Source organism: Patella vulgata, chromosome 5 (genome assembly GCF_932274485.2).
Source record: "Patella vulgata chromosome 5, xgPatVulg1.2, whole genome shotgun sequence".
Lineage (NCBI taxonomy): Eukaryota > Metazoa > Mollusca > Gastropoda > Patellidae > Patella > Patella vulgata.
The window spans coordinates 14,597,124-14,616,620 of NC_065883.2; the positions used below are offsets into that span (position 1 = coordinate 14,597,124).

Below are 19,497 nucleotides of genomic sequence, written 5' to 3' on the forward strand. Positions count from 1 at the left end.
GTGTTTACGAATGACATTTCCTAAAGATGTTGTGTATGTGGTAAATAATAAAGGACCGAGAACGGAACCCTGGGGCACACCATACTTTAAAACCGTTGAGTTGGATGGGGAACCTTTGATAACAACTGTCTGTGTACTCTTTTCAGGGTATGACTGGAACCATGTAAGGGCTAGGCTAGTTCACTAACACCAAAGTGGTTCAGCAATCTTTTAAAAAGAATTTGGTGGTATGTCGTGTCAGACGCAGCGCTTAGATCAAGCAGGACTAGTACCGATGTTTGTTTCTTATCCATTTCGTTTAGTAAGTCATTTTGAACACGCAATAAGGAGGTTTCAGTGCTGTGTTGTTTTCTATAAACTGATTGTAATATTTCGTTGAGGTTATCAAATTCGGATGCAACAGCTTTCTCGATAATTTTTGAAAGAAATGAAAGATTAGAAACCGGTCTGTAATTCTTTAGTAATTCTTTATCAAGGTTGGGCTTTTTTAGTAGCGGAAACCCAAACGCTTCTTTCAGAACCTACCGCGTACAGCCAGAAGCCAAAGAGAAACTTACAATATATACGTGCCATGACGTGATAGCTTGGACCATCACGTCAAGACACTGTTTTAGTAGCCAAGTAGGAATGGGATTTAGAGTACACGATGCTGAAGATGATGCTGAAGATGATCTTATCTATATCCAGATTAGATACGGATCTAAATGTTGAGAGTTGCATGCCAGAGTAAGTATTAATATCCTGAGAGTCATCTAGTAGAATTGTTCCAAGACCTGATCGTTTAGTATTAACAAAATCATTTGCCAAAACTTCAGAGTCCCGATTTACTGGGAGAGCATGTTCTGGCCCGTCTTTATTTAGAATTCTATTGATAATCTTGTGAATTTCACGAGTATTACCACGATTCTCAAAAATACTGTTCATAACATGGCGACGTTTTGCATTTCTTATTGTAGTGTTTGTCTCATTTTTACATTTTATATATATTTGCTTGTGTATTTCTAGATTTGCTTTTCGCCACTGTTTTTCCGCTTTCCCTTTCTTCTGTTTACATTTCTGAATTTCATCATTAAACCAATTATACTTTTAGTTTGAACCGGTGCATGTTTATCTAATAATTTAATAAGAATTTTATTATATTGTTCAATCTTGTGATGAATTGTTTATTGGATAAAACGGAAACATTTATTTTTTCTGTTTTGTACCTGTAAAATAATATACGATTTATCATTTTATATAACGTATATCTAACGGAAGTAAGGCCTAGTCGTCATTTTCTTTCCTATTGAATATGTGATTTACAGGGTTTTTGGTGTCGCTGGGTTCAATTCTGATCTCAAAAAAAGAATTCAAGAATCCATGATGGCAGAAATGCAAAATGGCCACCATAATGAAATCCCAAACGTCGGTATTTTAAATAATCGTCATTAATTTTTTTACTTCCGTTAGATATGACTTGTAATATGTCTCATAGCCTATATAGGCTAAGGGGTTTGGGGTTCTATCCCAAAAAATATATTTATGAATAGCCCAGATGGGGTAAATTTAAAATGATAATGAAAATAGAATCCAATATGGCGATTTTTGTTCTTTTGGATATTCCTTAAAAAATAAATTTTTCAGGGTTACGGAATTCAATATGGGGTTCAAAAATTAATTTCTGATAAGATTGTCTGTTATTCATTTCACAAGTTCTTGTGATTGCCACAAAACTGTTTTTCATCAGCAATAGACACTAGACAAACAATTAAGCAGAAATGAACCTGTGGTTATTGTCGGTCCTAATGATACCCCAGGGGTCCGGTGGCGTTCTCTCCGAACAGGCGCAAAATTTCTTTAGAAAACTAACTGTAAATTTTGCTTTATAGAGTATATCTTGGTGTTTCTAGCTTCTGCACATATTGAACTTGCGGCAACCTTAACAATTCTTGAAAAGCGACGTAAAAGAACATTAACTAGTTTCGGGACCCCCGAAATCACCATATTCCTGTTCAGTCCATACAAAATAGGGAGGGGAAAGATAGGATGTTAAAACGTGTTGCAAATTTTTGCATTACTTAATCAATCATCAGTAGAAATACGTTATATAAAATGATAAATCGTATATTATTTTACAGGTACAAAACAGAAAAAATAAATGTTTCCGTTTTATCCAATAAACAATTTATTGTCGTTTCATGCAGAAAGATATGGCGTTAAAACGTATTGCAAATTTTTGTATTACATGGTTGGCCTGAAATTATCATATAAATATTAACACATGGTATTTTGATTGAGTATTTTACAGCAACAAGGACGTTTCTGTTTAATCGAAAATTCCAATAACCAATTTATTTTTAGTTCATGTGGAAAGTGCTACAGGTGGTAGATAATATTTAAATGTTGTTTAAATGCGTATTTTCATAAACTTATGCAGATAGATGTTTATATGGAAGGTCCATTTGGACATAAAATACGATTTTTGTGAAATAGGCGTCCTGAATACAAAGCAACACAGGAGGCTTATGAAATTTTACAGTCTAGTAGTTTATTCATCCCTTGATTCTGTGAAGTAAAGAACATTTTGCCTCCAAAGCTGGTTTGAATACTGTTTAATGCAAAGTGAACATACCCTTTTCTGCGTGCCCAGTTTGCGATATTTTAGTATGTTTACTCTAATAACATGTCTTAAAATGTTTCTATTATAAAGGTAACAATTATTATCCTTTTAGCCTCTTAAGCGTCCACAAGCAAGGGCCATCACTCCGGAAGTAATTATAGGAAATTGTTCCAAATCAATAGACTTCAATTGTTTGCATCATTTTGGGATAATCAACACGTGGTGTGGGGTATGTGTCACTCATTTTTATATTTTATTTTGTTCGAAGAACAAACTATAGCCTCTCACACTTTGGTTTTCATTAAATTCAATTTGTCAGAGCGAGTTGAGTATCTGGCCAGTACCAAGATATCATTGGCAGTAGAAACTTAAAACTCTGGGTGGTCCTACTAATGTCCAAAATTTCGTCTGTCCAAATCATTTATTGTCCGAATAACAGATCATACAAATTTAGTTCCAAATTAGTCCATTTTTTTGAGTATTTTTCTATTAAATAAATATTTTTCCATTTTGCCAGGTTGGTATCAACGGAGCATGGTTAATCCGTATGGTATAAACAGCATAAACCAAGCGGATTTATTGATTCTAAGCTTAATATAGCTTAATTGCTGGTGTATCTTAAATTTAAACATATACACCTTTGTGGCTATATTACTGAGTATACCAATCAACATGGAATTCACATTTATAATTTGATGCCAGTGGAACTTGTAGACGGGGGGGGGGGCAGTCTTTCCGTATGGACCCCTGTACTAGAATACACCATCAAATACCGAATACTGGTAATGCAAAGCACACAGACAACTATACAACCGAGTGATATACAAAGTGTTTTTGTAGTTTTTCTGAAATATATGAGGTTAGCAAATTTTCAAAATAAGATATCATTACGTTTTGTCAAAAGCTGATAATGACGATGGCGAGATATTCGATAAATGGGAGTCTGTTTTCTATTAATTTTTGCTTTGAGTGTTTTAACAATAAGTAATAAATACAGAGCTATATACTATAATAAACTGTTGGGTTTGTTGAAAAGCATTCTTACAAAGACTAACAAAAAGACATTGAAAAATGATGAAACAACACGACAAATCAATTTCTCTGATGTTGGAAATAGGCAACATATGAAGATGGTGAACCAAAAGGATTCGTAAACAAGGAACCGAACCAAATCGGGCACCGAGTTAAATCAATCCTGGTCTTGGTGAAAAAGAATTCCCGGCATGCAAAGGAATTTTGAACAGATTGAGATCGGGCAATGTTCCTCTACTAAACCATAACCATTGTGTTAACGAGAATTGAAACCGTGCTCTATTTCATTTAAAGGAGCTAAATCGCTAACATTTGGGACCTAGAAATCCACAAAAGTGGGTCGCAACGCATATAATACTGTAATATGAATGTATATAAACTGATTTACATTTAATGTTTTCCGTTTTTACTCCAATTTCAAATCATCTATGTTCGGCGAAATAAGTCAGCAATCTCAATCGAGTGCAAATTTCTAGCGTCTAGTTATTCTAGTCTACATAACTCCATTTGATTTGGTGCAATGTGTCTAGCCTCGTCCCTCGAGTCTCTCAATACAACTGGGGCTGAAGCGCATTATGGTACACGATTCGTGTACCAATGTTAAAAAAAATATTTTATCTTATATATCGGATATCAGAAGCTCATCTTTTCCCGGTAAGTTTACATCATCAATGTTGATTTAAATTGACCAATAATTCGTGTTTTCGATGTCGAAGATTTTGGAGGATTTTGAGTTACGGACTTAGGTCCTTTAATTCCGTTCAGATACAAATAAAACTGAACCATATGGATATCATTTACTGCTGTCCGGTTGTCGAAATTCTGGCTGTACATGTAACGAGTTGTCACTGTTAAATGTTTCATAGATCACGATATGTATTTACAATTTGCCGGGCTTGTTCGGGTGTGCATTGAAACAGTATAAAAGACTCTACAGGTAACAGCTTTTGAGATTCATTTTAGCCATAGTTATTAGTGCCGCTGTCACCATAACATGGGTTATACCGCGAGATACCATAAGTTGCTTAAATGTTGTATGTTGTTAAATAGAGACATCTAACTGGTTTTGAAAATAATACAAGTTTGGGATGTTTTAACACAAGTTTTAAGTTTGTGTTTGTTTTAACATAAGAGCTTTTAGAGTGTAGTTCTTAATCGGCACCTGTAAGATTGTCTTCATTACCGCATCTATATTGTCTTCATAACCCTCTCAAGCAATATGATTACTTCGGAACAGCTCAATGTTTTGAACTGAAAAATCATTGCCTACCACATGTGTATCCTATTTACACTTTTGACGACTGGAATTACAGACTTTTATATTTAAAACCACTAATCCGTCTTACATTTTGCGTACAATCTATTTGAACATGCATGTTGTATCAACGGGCCAACTCGCCAACACAATGTTAAACACGTTGAATTTGCCAACCAAATGGATGTATCAGATGGGCCGTAATGAGGGAGTGTACATTGTGTAATTCCACAGCAATTGTTTAATGTGTATGGATATGTCATTGATTGGACCCAGCGTTAAAGATGCATTGTGTAAGATTTGGTTAAAGAGCTGGTCGTTCTTGCTATACTAGTTCAAAGATAGATAATGTAAAATGGATATACATTTATTGAAAAATTCAGTCTAATTACTTTATTATGTAAGAAGTTATGAGTGTGGTGTTGATTGATTTTATCGTTGCAACGGTACTTGACAATCGAGACTGTCTCGATTATCCATTTTATCGTTTAACTCTTAAAGACCGCGATGTTTAATCTACTTAAGATCGGAGTCATCCGATTGTCATGGTAATAAATGCTTAAATAATAATGTATATAACATTTGAAGCCAGAAAAATAACCTGCAATAGGCAGATTTAGCTCCTAAATGCATCTTTAACAGTATTTGTGTAATATTGAACGTTATGCACCCTTAGATCAAGAATAGTGTATGACATCATTTGTAACATCGAGTGCATTCATAGGGAGTGTGTTATATATCATCCGTCAAAAGTAATAAAAATGAATGCATGATGACTCCTATTATTCTAAAGAAAGTTTGGTTATTTAGGATAATATCTACGTAGAGTGTTACGTGAAGGCCTTGATAAAATGTACAGAGTTAAAGCGAGATCAAGCCTGTATAGATAGATTACATGAAAAGATAACATTTTTTTAAAAGTTCTCAGACAAGTCCGCGACGCCAAGAAAAGTGCTCGCGACCCAAGTGACCCAGAGGTTGGGAAACGCCGATCTACATCTTACTTCATGCGTAACAATATCGGTTTTACTAATCTCCGACAAGGGCGTTTCTTTTCTCAATGGCGCCCAAAATATTGCAAACCGTAAACGATACTTTGAACGATACTGACAAAAAGTACGCTATTGTCGATCTTTGTCGGTGTGTAATAGGACACAAAAATGTAAATGGCAGAGGGAATGGACATTTATACAAAAGCTAATACGTCGTGCATGTTATAATGCACAAACTTAAATCCTTAGCCAGGTTGTATCTTTAGGTTGTGCATTTTGATATGTGTATGTAGATAAGGTAGATAAATTTATTACATAAAATACCCTTTACGGACAGTTGTAAATCATCAACTATGACATCAGATTACAATGTCACAAAAAATACAGAAATGGTGGATATATAAGAAAGAGAGAGAGAAATGGGGTTTAACGCCCACTCGACAAAAACTAGGTCATTTCGGGACTAACACATGGTTCAATTTTATTTCAATCATTCGCTTGCGTGTAGGGGTCTTTAGCAGTGGGAGGAAACCGGAGAACCCGGCGAAAACCCACGAGGTTGGACAGGCGACCCTACTCCTTGTCACGTACAACCGGGAAATCGAAACTCCGTCAGTTGACTCAATGACAGGCCGTATGATACAGCGCGCGCGTGCTAACCATTCGGCCATCCAACCCTACTCCTTGTCACGTACAACCGGGGAATCGAAACCCCGCCAGTTGACTCAATGACAGGCCGTATGATACAGCGCGCGCGTGCTAACCATTCGGCCATCCAACCCCCTCGCCCCCCGACTCAATGACAGACTTTATGATACAGCACGCACGTGCTAACCATCCAGCCATCCAACCCCCTTATATAAGTAAGAAGATGACAATAAATATATAAGAAATTTATTGTATGTAAGTTCGAGTTTATTGAAATAGAAATAATATAGCACTTTATGGTTATTTATGTCGCTGACTGTTTAATATTTTATCTATATCCATCTATTAGTCACTATTTTTTTTGTATTAGTCACTAATAAACAATCTTTTTATCTAGCAAACTGGGACATTTCATTTGCGAAGTTCAGATCAAGAACATCCACAATATTTTAAAATGCTAAAGTTTGATTCAACGCAAGAAGGCATAGAAGAAAAAAGCACCAAGTCATCGTCAAGGAAATTCTGGATTATAGCTATAATAATTGGAACAGCAGCTTTTATAATAGGAATATTAATAGGTAAATACGCCGCTTGTGATACGTCATCTCCACCAGCAGAAGTTCCTGTCACACCAGAAAATGATGGCGTCTTCCTTCCCGGAGTTTCAGACGCCATCATTAAGGAAGCTGATTTGTCTGTCAGAGATTTATTATTAAAAAGCATCGACAACAGAAATATAGAACAGTATCTTGAGTAAGTTAGTTCCTTTATTCCTAAACATTGTTCATACCATTACAATTTTCAGAAAATAATATCTTAAGCGAGTTACTTTATTCTTAAACAATGATGGTTTCATGAATTGTTGTTACAGTTTTCTGTATATATTGATCTCATTATTCTTGTATTACTGTATTAGCTTGATAACGTTGAGAGAATACTCTTCGAAACGTCGCCCAAATAAATAAGTACCTGTTTTTCCATAAGTATGTGTTTTTTGTGTATTGAATTTACACAACATTACTCGTGTGTTCTTTTATTCTTTAACACTTTACGTAGCAATACAACTTTAATTAACATTTCATAAAGCAGAGGGGAATCAGGCTGGGTAAGACGCTGGAACGCTAGTCTGGAGGGCGTGGGTTCGCTCCAGGTGTTGGCCGAGAAAGTTCATCGAGATTGTCCTGCGTGGTTTCCCCTTGTCAGTCGTGCAGGACGGAGGCCCTAACAGTGACAGCTGTCTAGTCGTTCAGATGGGACGAAAACCCGATGTACTGTGTACACATCGCGGTGCACGTAAAAGACCCCCTGGCAGTTGGAATTTGACAGACTGTGGCACACTGGGAATCCCCTCATAGCACACTGTATGAAGTATGCCCGTCTTCATTAGCCCAGTCGGGGCAGAACAGTTGGATATTAAACCCCATTTCATTTCATTTTTATAAAGTAGAAACCTTTTAAAGGCTATTATCAGACTTGCTATTAATATGCATTTGTAACGTTCTTAGTTTTGATCTAACGAACCAACGGGTCCTTGCAGACTATAAAATAGATTCGAATAAACGATACAGAAAGAACAATCCACCTTACTTTTAGATGAAAATTCATATTAACGTTTCGTATTCTCCCGTGGTTTTACGGGGTTTTTTTTATTGTATGCCCTTTCGTATAGGGCAATAACCCAGGCGTCTCTTTCTTTCAGGACTCTGACAGAGAAACCACATATAGCTGGTTCACCAGAAGATGAAGATACATTAGTTAATTATATAAAAGATTTCTGGGAAAATGTTGGTTTTGATGATGTACAGACAGCAACTTACGATGTATTGTTATCTTATCCAGACAACGAAAACCCTAACATGATAGAATTACTTAATGAAAATAATGAAGTTGTTTATCAAACACCTATAGAAGAAGATATTCTTACTCCAGGCAAAAATAACACAGAGGGTATTCCCCCTTTTAACGCCTACTCTCCTAAAGGAATTGTTACAGTAAGTCCCCCTTTTAACGCCTACTCTCTTGGTTAACATGTTAATTATATGTATATTCACAGGGTCAGGTTAAGTTAATTATATGTATATTTACAGGGTCAGGTTAGGTTAATTATATGTATATTCACAGGTCAGTTATGTTTATTGTATGTATATTGACAGTGAAATGAAATGAAATGGGGTTTAACGTCCTACTGTTTTGCTCCGAACTGGGCTAAGGTTAATTATATGTATATTCATAGGGTCAGGTTAACTTAATTTTGAGAGAGAGAGAAATGAGGTTTAACGTCCACTCGACACAGACTAGGTCATTTCGGGACTAACATATGGTTTAATTTTATTTCAATAATTCAATAGGGGTCTTTAGCAATTGGAGGAAACCGGACGACCCGGAGAAAACCCACGAGGTTGGACAGGCGACCCTACTTCTTGTCACGTCAACCACGCCAGTTGACTCAATGACAGGCCTTATGATGCAGCGCGCGTGCTAACAATTCGGTCATTCCCCCCCCCACCCTAGGTTAATTATATGTAGAATGTATATTTACAGGGTCAGTTAGTTTATGTTAATTATATGTATATTTACAGGGTCAGTTAGTTTATGTTGATTACATGTATATTTACAGGGTCAGTTAGTTTATGTTAATTATGGTAGAGTAGAAGATTATATACATCTAGAATCTGTTGGTGTTGATGTATCGGGCTGTGTGGCTATATCAAGATATGGTAAAATCTACAGAGGAAGTAAGGTACGTTCATCTTGTAATATAGGTTCATTTTGTTTTCGATATAACCCTCAGTGGACATTACGCCCCCGACACCTCCCATTATGTGTACTATATACATACTTATAGCAAAAATTAGCCAATCACGTGAACTCCCCAAACAAGCAATACCATCAGTGGTTCTAGAAGAATATGCACACCCTTTCTCGGACTCGGAGTGATAGTTTGGAAAATGACTTCAGCAGCAGATAAGCTCGGGTGCAAGGGTGAGTTGGTGTGTTGAATCCGTTTTCCTATAAAAAATTGTCTAGCTAAATATTTATTCTAGGTTGATATAGCCCAGAGGTATGGTGTTATAGGATTAATTCTATACTCCGATCCTAAAGACTATACTATACCAGGTGAAGGAGTTTATCCCGACACATGGTGGTTACCTGGGTCTGGTGCCCAAAAAAATTTGTCTAGCTAAATATTTATTCTAGGTTGATATAGCCCAAAGGTATGGTGTTATAGGATTAATTCTATATTCTGATCCTAAAGACTATACTATACCAGGTGAAGGTGTTTATCCGGACACATGGTGGTTACCTGGGTCTGGTGCCCAAAGAGGTGGCCTGTTTACTGGTCAAGGTGATCCATTAACCCCAGGATATCCAGCTATAGGTAAGATTAAATGAATTTTACCGTTTTCTAGTAATACAATGTTGTCGTTAACCAGTTTAAGCAGTTTAGGGCACACAAGGGTTACCTCATTAATTTTTACCTTTAACCCTTTTGTAATATAATTTTTGATTTAATGTCCCATTCAGTCTCTGACATAAACTTTTTAACCTTCCGTACCGACACGTGAACAATGTTTTGATCTAAGTATGTCAGTGAATGAATAGTTATTTTGAATACGATATAATATAAGAATAATTAAATTTAATTTTTTGTTAAAAGTTCAATAGCCTCTTTAAATTACTATAGATTCAGCATATCGATATGAAGAAGATAAAGTGGAACCACCTCTTCCTAAAATACCAGCACATCCTATTGGTTATACTGTGGCTGAACAGTTACTCGTGTAAGTGTTTTTTTCATCATCAGTCGCAAAACATCAACAGCAGTATCACCAGCATCAGAAACATCAACAGCAGTATCACCAGCAGCAGCTGCAATTTCATTTAATATTAAAGTTTCTTTTCCCTGGTCTATCTTAAAGATGCATTACGTAAGCGCCAAAATCTGCATATTGTAGGTCGATCTTTTGGCTTCAAATGTTATATAATTTATTATATAGACATTTATTAACATGATAAGCCTTTAATCTACCCTGTAGACCATCGAATGACCGAGATTTAAAAGGATTTAAGCATCCGCGAGATTGAAAAATTTAACGATAAATTGGACAATCGAGGCTAAGTCTTTGTTGTCAAGTATCGTTGCTACAATACTGAACGCCGCCGTAGGGTTTGCAAAGATTTGTAAGAAGATGCTAAAATTAATTACTAGATATGCACATATATATTTTGTCTTTTATTGTGGGGCCCATTTATAGGCTCTGGTTCAGCTGGACCATTACCTCCATTTTCAATTTCTCATGGGGAAAAAAACTCTGTAAGCCCCCCTTCTCTTGGTGCATCACTTACTTATTTCATTTAATGGTTAACACTGAGTAGGACATAGCGTCAAGACACATTCGATATCGAAATATAATACTTGCGAGACCAATTTCAAAATTGTTGTTGCAATTGTCCATTGGTACATGTATGTCATTTTTAAAAATCTTAGTTTACAATCATACTCTAGACGCCCTTTCTCAATATTTATGTCTGTCGTTGACAGAGAAATATTTACAAAAATGTTTTAAAAAGTCAAAACATAATGATCGATTTGTTTTATTTCAGTAATTTAACAGGGGCTACTGTGATAGATGAATGGAAAGGTGGAATAAATATAACTTACACATATGGTCCAGGGTTTGTTAATGATAACTGGTTAGTATAAATATTTATTACAGAACTTCTAAAGAACTATCATGATGTTATTGTTATGATGTTGTTATATCACTTTCATTTATAGTATATATCATGTCGATTGTGTAAAACAAATTTTATAGATGTAATCCCTGTTTTGTATTGTGCTTCAGGAAAGTAAGAATGAACATTTCTACACAAAATGCACGACGTAACACAACAAATGTTATTGGATTTATAAAAGGGGCAGTAGAACCAGGTAAATGGATAGATTATTAAAGATAAATATGTTATGTTTGTTATTACAAATAAGGAGATATGTTATACAATATTTGGTTATTGTTATTGTAGAAAGATATTTATAGTTGGTGTTTGTTATTATAGATATATTATGTCTGGTGTTACAGATAGATATGTTATATTTGATTTATTGTGTTATTACAGATAGATATGTTATGTCTGGTGTTTGTTAATAAATATAGTTATGTTATGTCTGACTTTTGTTATTACAGATAGATATGTTATATCTGGGTTGTGTTATTACAGATAGATATGTTATAGTTGGTGTGTGTTATTATTATAGATAGATATGTTATATTTGGTAATCATCGTGATGCCTGGGTGTATGGGGCTATAGACCCTTCTAGTGGTACAGCTGTTATGATGGAAACTGCCAGAGCAATGGCTGCTCTGGTTAAATCTGGTAGGGCACCCTTTACTTGATTTTTAGTAAATGAATTATTGAGAGAAAGTTATACATGAGCACAGCGGTAATCCCAAAAGACCCATAGTTTTTGTTTCACCATTGGCATATTTCTGATGAGCTGTAATAACATCTGATTGTCTGAAAGAAAACAACAATAGATTCTTCAGTGTGCCACTTCTAAAGGCCATTTTAATAGCTTGGATGGTACAGATATGTGCTTTATGGAAATTAGATAGACTATTAAAAATGTTTATTTCGTAATGTTTAGTTTATGCATCAATTTAGCAGGTTTTACAAATTTTAATAGGTGACTGGCGACCACGTCGAACTATTTTATTCTGTAGTTGGGGTGCGGAAGAATATGGCTTGATAGGATCTACTGAATGGGTTGAGGTATTGTTATGCTTTTTGATGCTACAGTACTATGTCATTTAAAATGGAATAAGGGATCATTCATTCTAAGACGGGGTTGAATTTTTTTTCAGTATGTCATATTCTTAAATATTAATTTATCGAATGGGATGTATTTCCCCATGTGAACGCTTATTATTACTACTTTATAATTTCTAAAACACAATTTAATGCCTTAGTACTATTTCATTTAAAATGCAATACGTGATCATTCTGATTTGGGATTTGGGTTATGCAGTATATATACATCTAATTTGCTCACCTTTACACGCTTTAATCCACATGATGCCGTTACTTTTCTTGGTAATAAAAAAAGCATTAAAGGCATTATGTTTATCTTAATATATAATTATTTTACAGGAATATATAAAGAATATAAAAGAAAGGACTTTGGCTTATATCAATATAGATATATCAGTGGAAGGTAGTCTAATATATGTTTATTATTTGTGTATCAGTGACTGCTGTCTGTCACATAATGAAGCCGTACACACTGCCAACTGTGAAAACTACAATGATGTCTTTTCGTTTGGCATTATAAATTTTGTATAGAAAGAAAACAGCGATACTTTGGATTTGTTGGGCCAAGCGGTGATTGGGTAATGGTAGAAGTGAGAATCGTGGGTAATAACTAAAGACTAGAATTACCCTTGAAACTATATTCTTAAAATGGTATATTGTTACTAATAACAATTAAAGAGGAAATATTAAAATACAAAAGTCGTAAATGTGTCAACTGTCAATGGTCTGTAATTAGATTAGTAGCTTAATAATGACGGATTAACAGAAACATAGTAATAATAGATATGTTTAATTGAATGAATGAATAATGAACGAATGAATTATCGAAAGAATGAAATACAAACAATTCACAAATTTATCACCATTATAGTATTTTCATGTAATTTTGGAGAGAGCTATTATTATCCCACTTATTAGTGTCTAACGAATTTGGCTTGACTTTGATTTCTTCACTTCACATTGCGTATTCGCATTAGCCTCATATCGTTTCACGTTTGTTTGAAAATGGATAATTAAACATCATGGAAATGGATTATTAAACATCTTGAAAATGGATTATAAAACATCTTGAAAATGGATTATTAAATATCTTGAAAATGGATTTTTAAACATCTTGAAAATGGATTTTTAAACATCTTGAAAATGGATTTTTAAACATCTTGAAAATGGATTTTTAAACATCTTGAAAATCGATAATTAAACATCATGAAAATGGATTATTAAACATCTTGAAAATGGATTATTAAATATCTTGAAAATGGATTTTTAAACATCTTGAAAATGGATTTGTAAACATCTTGAAAATGGATTATTAAACATCCTGACTGAAAATCTATTAAACATGCATCATGCAAGGGCTAAATGTGCCTATTGCTGGTCTTTCTTTATAGGCCTGAAATATTAAACATCTTGAAAATCTGTTAAACAGGCATTATCTAAGAGATAAATCTGCTTATTGCAGGTCTTTCTTTACGCCTGTAATGTTATATCAATTATTAATTAGACATTAATTAACTTACCAAGACCAGAATCAATCCTCGATGCTATCGGATGCCTGTGATATTTAGTAGATTTAAATACGTTTTGTGGTGGATGTGGTTACCGTAAAATTGGACAATTGAGACTTTGTTTATTACCAAAACAACGACAGCAATGACAGTTGAGGCTAGCCTATAATTGTATCGCTTATATCTAGGCTCTGAGTGAAGGAATGTGACTGAAATTTTCAACATATCCTCTTTTCATTATCTATTTAACTATTATAGCGAGAATTGTCAGCTCTTTATCTAATCTTACTTAACGCCACTTTAATAAACATTTTCAAAATCTATTATTAAACATCTTGAACATCTTATTATTAAATTTAAATGCTTTATATTTCAGGAACAAACACACTCCGCTCTAAAACTACGCCATTGTTATACAACTTGATGTACGAAACTGCAAAGCTGGTATGATTGAAATTTTTTTTTATTAAAATCATTAATTGACGTAAACATTTCTAGTAGAGTGGGGAGATGGGATGGTAAACATGTTCTTGTCATATTGGATTGAAATATTTATTAACCAGCAAGACTTGTGTGGTCAAAACATCATGGCAGTAACTCTCTGTGAGAAGAGCGGGGCGCGCTCTCTATAAAATCCGGTTTCAATTATGAGACACGGGTTTTCTTCCGCTTGATTGTGCAAATGTAAATAAGTAAGGATATAAAACCTTTAGGGTTATGTGAACACTTCCAATGATATGTTTATCATACAGGTTGAGAACCCTAACGATACAGAAATAGCAGCAGGAAGAAAAACAGTTTACGACACGTGGTTATTAAACAGACCCTGGAACATTAATGGTGAAATTTACGGAAAACCAGAGTAAGATTTCAAACATAATCTACCAACATTTAAAGCCATCTTTCAGTTTGTTGACCCTTCTAAATTAGACGAAAAACGCATACAACACTACAAAACGCAGAGAGCACAGAGTACCAACACTAAAGCAAAACAATAACGCAAATTATAACATGTTTTGGACGAGAAAGTTCCGGCGTGGTTCCCCCTTGTCAGTGATGCAGGACGGAGGGCCTGACAAGGACAGCTGTCTAGTCCTTCGGATGAAACGAAAAACCGAGGTCCCGTGTATATATTGGAATGCACGTAAAAGATCCCCTGGCAGTTGGAATTTGATATAAGAGTAGGCGATAGTGCCGCTGCCCGGGCAAAATTTCCCTCATAGCACACTGTATGGGGTATGCCCGTCTTCATTAGCCCAGTATAGGAAGAGAACAGTAGGACGTTAAAACCCCATTTCATTTTCTAAACATGTTAACTACGTGAAGATATTGCAAGTCATCACCTGGCTTACCCAGATGTCTCATCAAAATCAGATGACAATTACGTTTTGTTATTTAATGTTGTACCACGCTGACATTTCACATACTTTCCGTTGTTCAGAACACGCAAACTCATTCTCCAATCAAATTGCTTATACTGGTAAACAGAGCTGTGTTTTTTAGGGAATTTGGGGAAATTTTAATCCCAAGGGTATATGCGAGTTATTCTGTGCGTACGATTATATTATGATTGGCTGTTACAGAAAGAGCAGATCTGTGGTGGAATGTTGCTTAGACTTGTAACGTACAAATCAAATAAAAGTAAATGAAATTGTAATACAATTCTGTTTAGATTTCCCACAGCCATTCCTCTAAAGTTATTGTCTAAAAAAAGGATTAGTTAAGAATTTAGATATTTTTTAAGTCTTTTTAAATTAGGATATCCATTTGGTAAATCGGAAACAATCGGCAGTGTTTTACAGAAGGTAAATTTCTCTGGTGCAGTGCAGATATACGCATCTTGTAAAATCACTTGTCATTGATTAATTGATTAACCCACACCCATGTATTTGTTTCTAGAATGCAATCGATGGGTTCCGCAAGCGACTTTGCACCAATCTTACAAAAAGCTGGAGTGACATCTGTAGATTTTAGATATACTTATGATACGGTAAGCTACTGAGTTTTAGGTTTATTAAATTTATAAATTAATTCATATACACGAATATTTCCAGTTCTGGTCATATGGAATTTGGGGTTATCAAAATATATATATATGATTAGTGAGAATTCGAATATTCTTAAATACTTTAACATTAAAAGCATAATTTTATAATTTGCTTGTTTTTTTGTTTTGTTTGTCATAGAACTTGCCTGTTGTTGGATATCCACTTTACCATTCACAGTATGAAACATTTTATGCTATGAAGAATCTCATTGATGTTGACTTTAAGGTATGCTCTGTATGATTAATTTGTATTTGAAAAAATATTTTGTTATCAAGGCAATTTGCAGTAAATCCAATATTTAGTATAAATGAAGTACCGCGATAATATCAAATTCAATAATACTTGTATGATATTCATTTAAATATTTAGTATCATCAAGCTGTTGCTCGTATTGGTGCTGAATTAGCCAGAAATTTAGCTGACTCCCTTATCATTCCACTAAGTGCATCAGATTATGCCTGGGATCTAGAAAACCTCAGAGTCTCACTAGATGCAGAATACGGTTCTTATTTAAGGGGTAACATCAGTAATTATGGTAAGTAGATATACATTATGTTATGTTCAATCCGATGGAATGAACACATTAACGTCAGAATATTTTATGACCTCAGAAATAAATCACATTGTATTTAAAACAAGAAAACTCAGTTATACATACCACCCCCAACTAAGTCGAACAACAAAAATACTAAATTAGATCTTTACTTAGAGTCTGTCATCAAGTCAAGTGGCGTGGTCCCCATCCCACATTTGACGTGGGAAGGAGTAGGGTCGCCTGTCCAACAACATGGGGTTTCTCCCGGTTCCCCGATTTCTGGGATGTGTATCACATGTTTGTATGAATTAAATCAGATGGTAGACTACCGAATTAATTCAGTGAATCCACCAAACTGTTTGTTTTTAAAGCTTTTAAATAGGCAAAGTTAGAAATAATGTGTTACATTCTCATTTTTTTAAATTTTAATTCCTAAAGACGACTTAGAAATGGTTGTTAAAAAGTTTGGTGAAGAGGCGGCCGACTTTGATGTAAGATTAAACAATGTCAATAAAAATGAGTAAGTTTTATTTTTGTATGTTTAATCTTTTGCGCTATATATGCGGTTTCAGTGGGCTTTAATTTTAGCGAATTATGAGGACTTTTGGAACTTAGCTGGGATAAATGCTGTGGTTAATTCCACAATAGACAAAACGTGATGTGACAAAAGTCTGTACACAAAATAATTATTCACTACAAACCAATGACCTTTCTGCACTTTAATAATACAAATCCCATTGCATTAAAGATACATTATGGGAGATTAGATAAAGAGCTGGCAGTTCTCACTATAATAGTTAATAACTAGATAATGTAAAGGGAATTTGCTGAAAATTTCAGTCTAATTGATCCACTCAGAACCGAGGTTTTAGCGATTGAATTTTGCGTCTAGCCTTGATCATCAATAAAAGTCTGTACGATAAAAAAACATATAGTCTCGATTATCCATTTTTTGATTTAATTATCAATGGACATTAAGCAGCAGATAGGATTCTAATCCAGAAAATATCACAGCCTAGCGATGCCATCGAGAGTTGATTATGGTCTGCATAAATTAATTAATGTCTAATTAATAATTTAGATAACATCTCAGGCCTAAAGAAAGACCTGCAATAGACATATTTAGCTCTTGCTTAATGTATGTTTAATGATTACACGGGTTCAAGCTTTATGGTATTATTTTTCTCATGATTCTGCTCTAACTTCTATAACGTTTGTTTATTTTCAACAGTCCATTATTAACAAGAGTAGTGAATGATCAGTTAATGTTGTTAGAGAAAGCGTTCTTAGATCCAGCTGGTTTACCATCAAGACCTCAAGCAAAGTAAGTTGTCTGTAACGTCCTACTGTTTTGTTCCGGCTGAGCTAATGTGCTATGAGCTAATGAGCATACGCGAGTGTACTATGAGGGAAATTATTGTGCCTGGAATGCGACGCTACGGCGTACTCTTATATCGAATTCCAACTGCCAAGGGATATTTTACGTGCACGCCAACGTATACACCGTTCGTCCTATCCGAACGACTATACTGACAAGGAGGAACTACGCAGGATAATCCTGATGAACTTTCTCGCCCAACTCAGGGATCGATCACGAAACGGTGTTTAAAATACTGCATGTAACGATATCACCGTCGTATTTATCAGTGTTTTCAATTGGCCATCTGCTGCAAGAAGGTCGTAGTTCCTTCATTATGCTATCCTTATTTTTGCTGGTCGGCTGTCTCTAATTTCGCGTGACGCCATGTATTGATTTGTTCAGAGAGTTGTTGACGTCCACTCAGAAGGAAATAGGCTATTGCATGGTTAAAATATTTTATTCCACTTATTCATTTCAGTGCAGGGATCTTTAGAAGGGGGTGCGGGGAATAGGTACCTTATCAATCAATGAGAATAACCTACCTTGTGGTCATAGTATAATGAGAGAGAGAGAAAGAAATGGAGTTTAACGTCCACTCGACACAGACTGGGTCATTTCGGGACTAATATATGGTTTAATTTTATTTCAATAATTCGCTTGCGCGTAGGGGTCTTTAGAAGTGGGAGGAAACCGGAGGACCCGGAGAAAACCCACGAAGTTGGACAGGCGACCCTACTCCTTGTCACGTACAACCGTGGAATCGAAACCCCGCCAGGCCGTATGATACAGCGCGCGCATGTTAACCATTCGGCCATCCACCCCCCCCCCCCCCCATAGTATTACGAGGAACACTTGACAAACCCACATTTATTATCAATTATTTTTCCTTTTAGACACGTAATAATGGCAGAAAGTAGTACTGATTCATATGCTGGGGATAGTTTTCCTGGACTTGTAGACTTACTGTTTGAGATTGATAAAGCAACCGACCCTAATGCACGATGGGAGGAAGTTAAGCAACACTTCTCTGTTATTCTATTTACTATCCAATCAGCTGCTTCAACTCTTCGTGACGTCACTCTCTTCCATTAATGATTAAATTGGATGAGGATGAGGAGAAACGCTCATTTTATAAATTGTATATAATTTTGTTTAAAATATATCAATAATGTAAATAATATATCAATATCGCTGATGTCAATGGTTGTGTATAAGTAAGGGCTGCCTAAACGTCAAATAAAGATGAAAGTTTGGAATAAGGGTTTAAACTTTCACCAATAATAGTAATAATAATAAAAGCACTTATATATGATGTTGGTTTGTTTGATAATATAGTATTTATATACGACATGTATATAAACTATTGAGGCACCATTACATACGTATTGAATCTCTGGCGATCTGTTATTATCTGATCAAAACATTTCATGTTACTATAGCAACTACTGAAATCTTGGTAATATGCCTGGTGGGGGAGGGGGCGGGGTGCATGGTCTATGGTCTAATGCAGGACTTTTTAGATTTTTTTATTCCTAGGGAGTTTTTTAAAATTTATTGGAAAGAGATTTTTTTTGTCTATTTCATGTAATATAATTATTATATATTTATGTTGTTGATTATGATTAGATAAAATATAAATAAATTTATGGTGATGTAAACATTGTATTTTAAATCATTGGTAATAAATAATATATTTTTATAGATAATG

At 34.9% G+C, this 19,497-nt stretch overlaps 1 protein-coding gene across 1 annotated transcript; it reads left to right on the forward strand.

The window, feature by feature from the left end:
• Positions 1-26: 26 nt before the first annotated feature.
• LOC126821579 (glutamate carboxypeptidase 2) lies at positions 27-14,712 on the forward strand. The gene is made up of 12 exons (XM_050550035.2): positions 27-40; positions 8,226-8,517; positions 9,144-9,266; positions 9,725-9,905; positions 10,212-10,308; positions 11,132-11,221; positions 11,374-11,459; positions 11,784-11,903; positions 12,214-12,299; positions 12,678-12,741; positions 14,223-14,290; positions 14,599-14,712. Exons 1-12 carry the CDS (start codon positions 27-29, stop codon positions 14,710-14,712), a joined length of 1,335 nt encoding a protein of 444 aa, XP_050405992.2.
• The last annotated feature ends 4,785 nt before the right edge of the window (positions 14,713-19,497 follow it).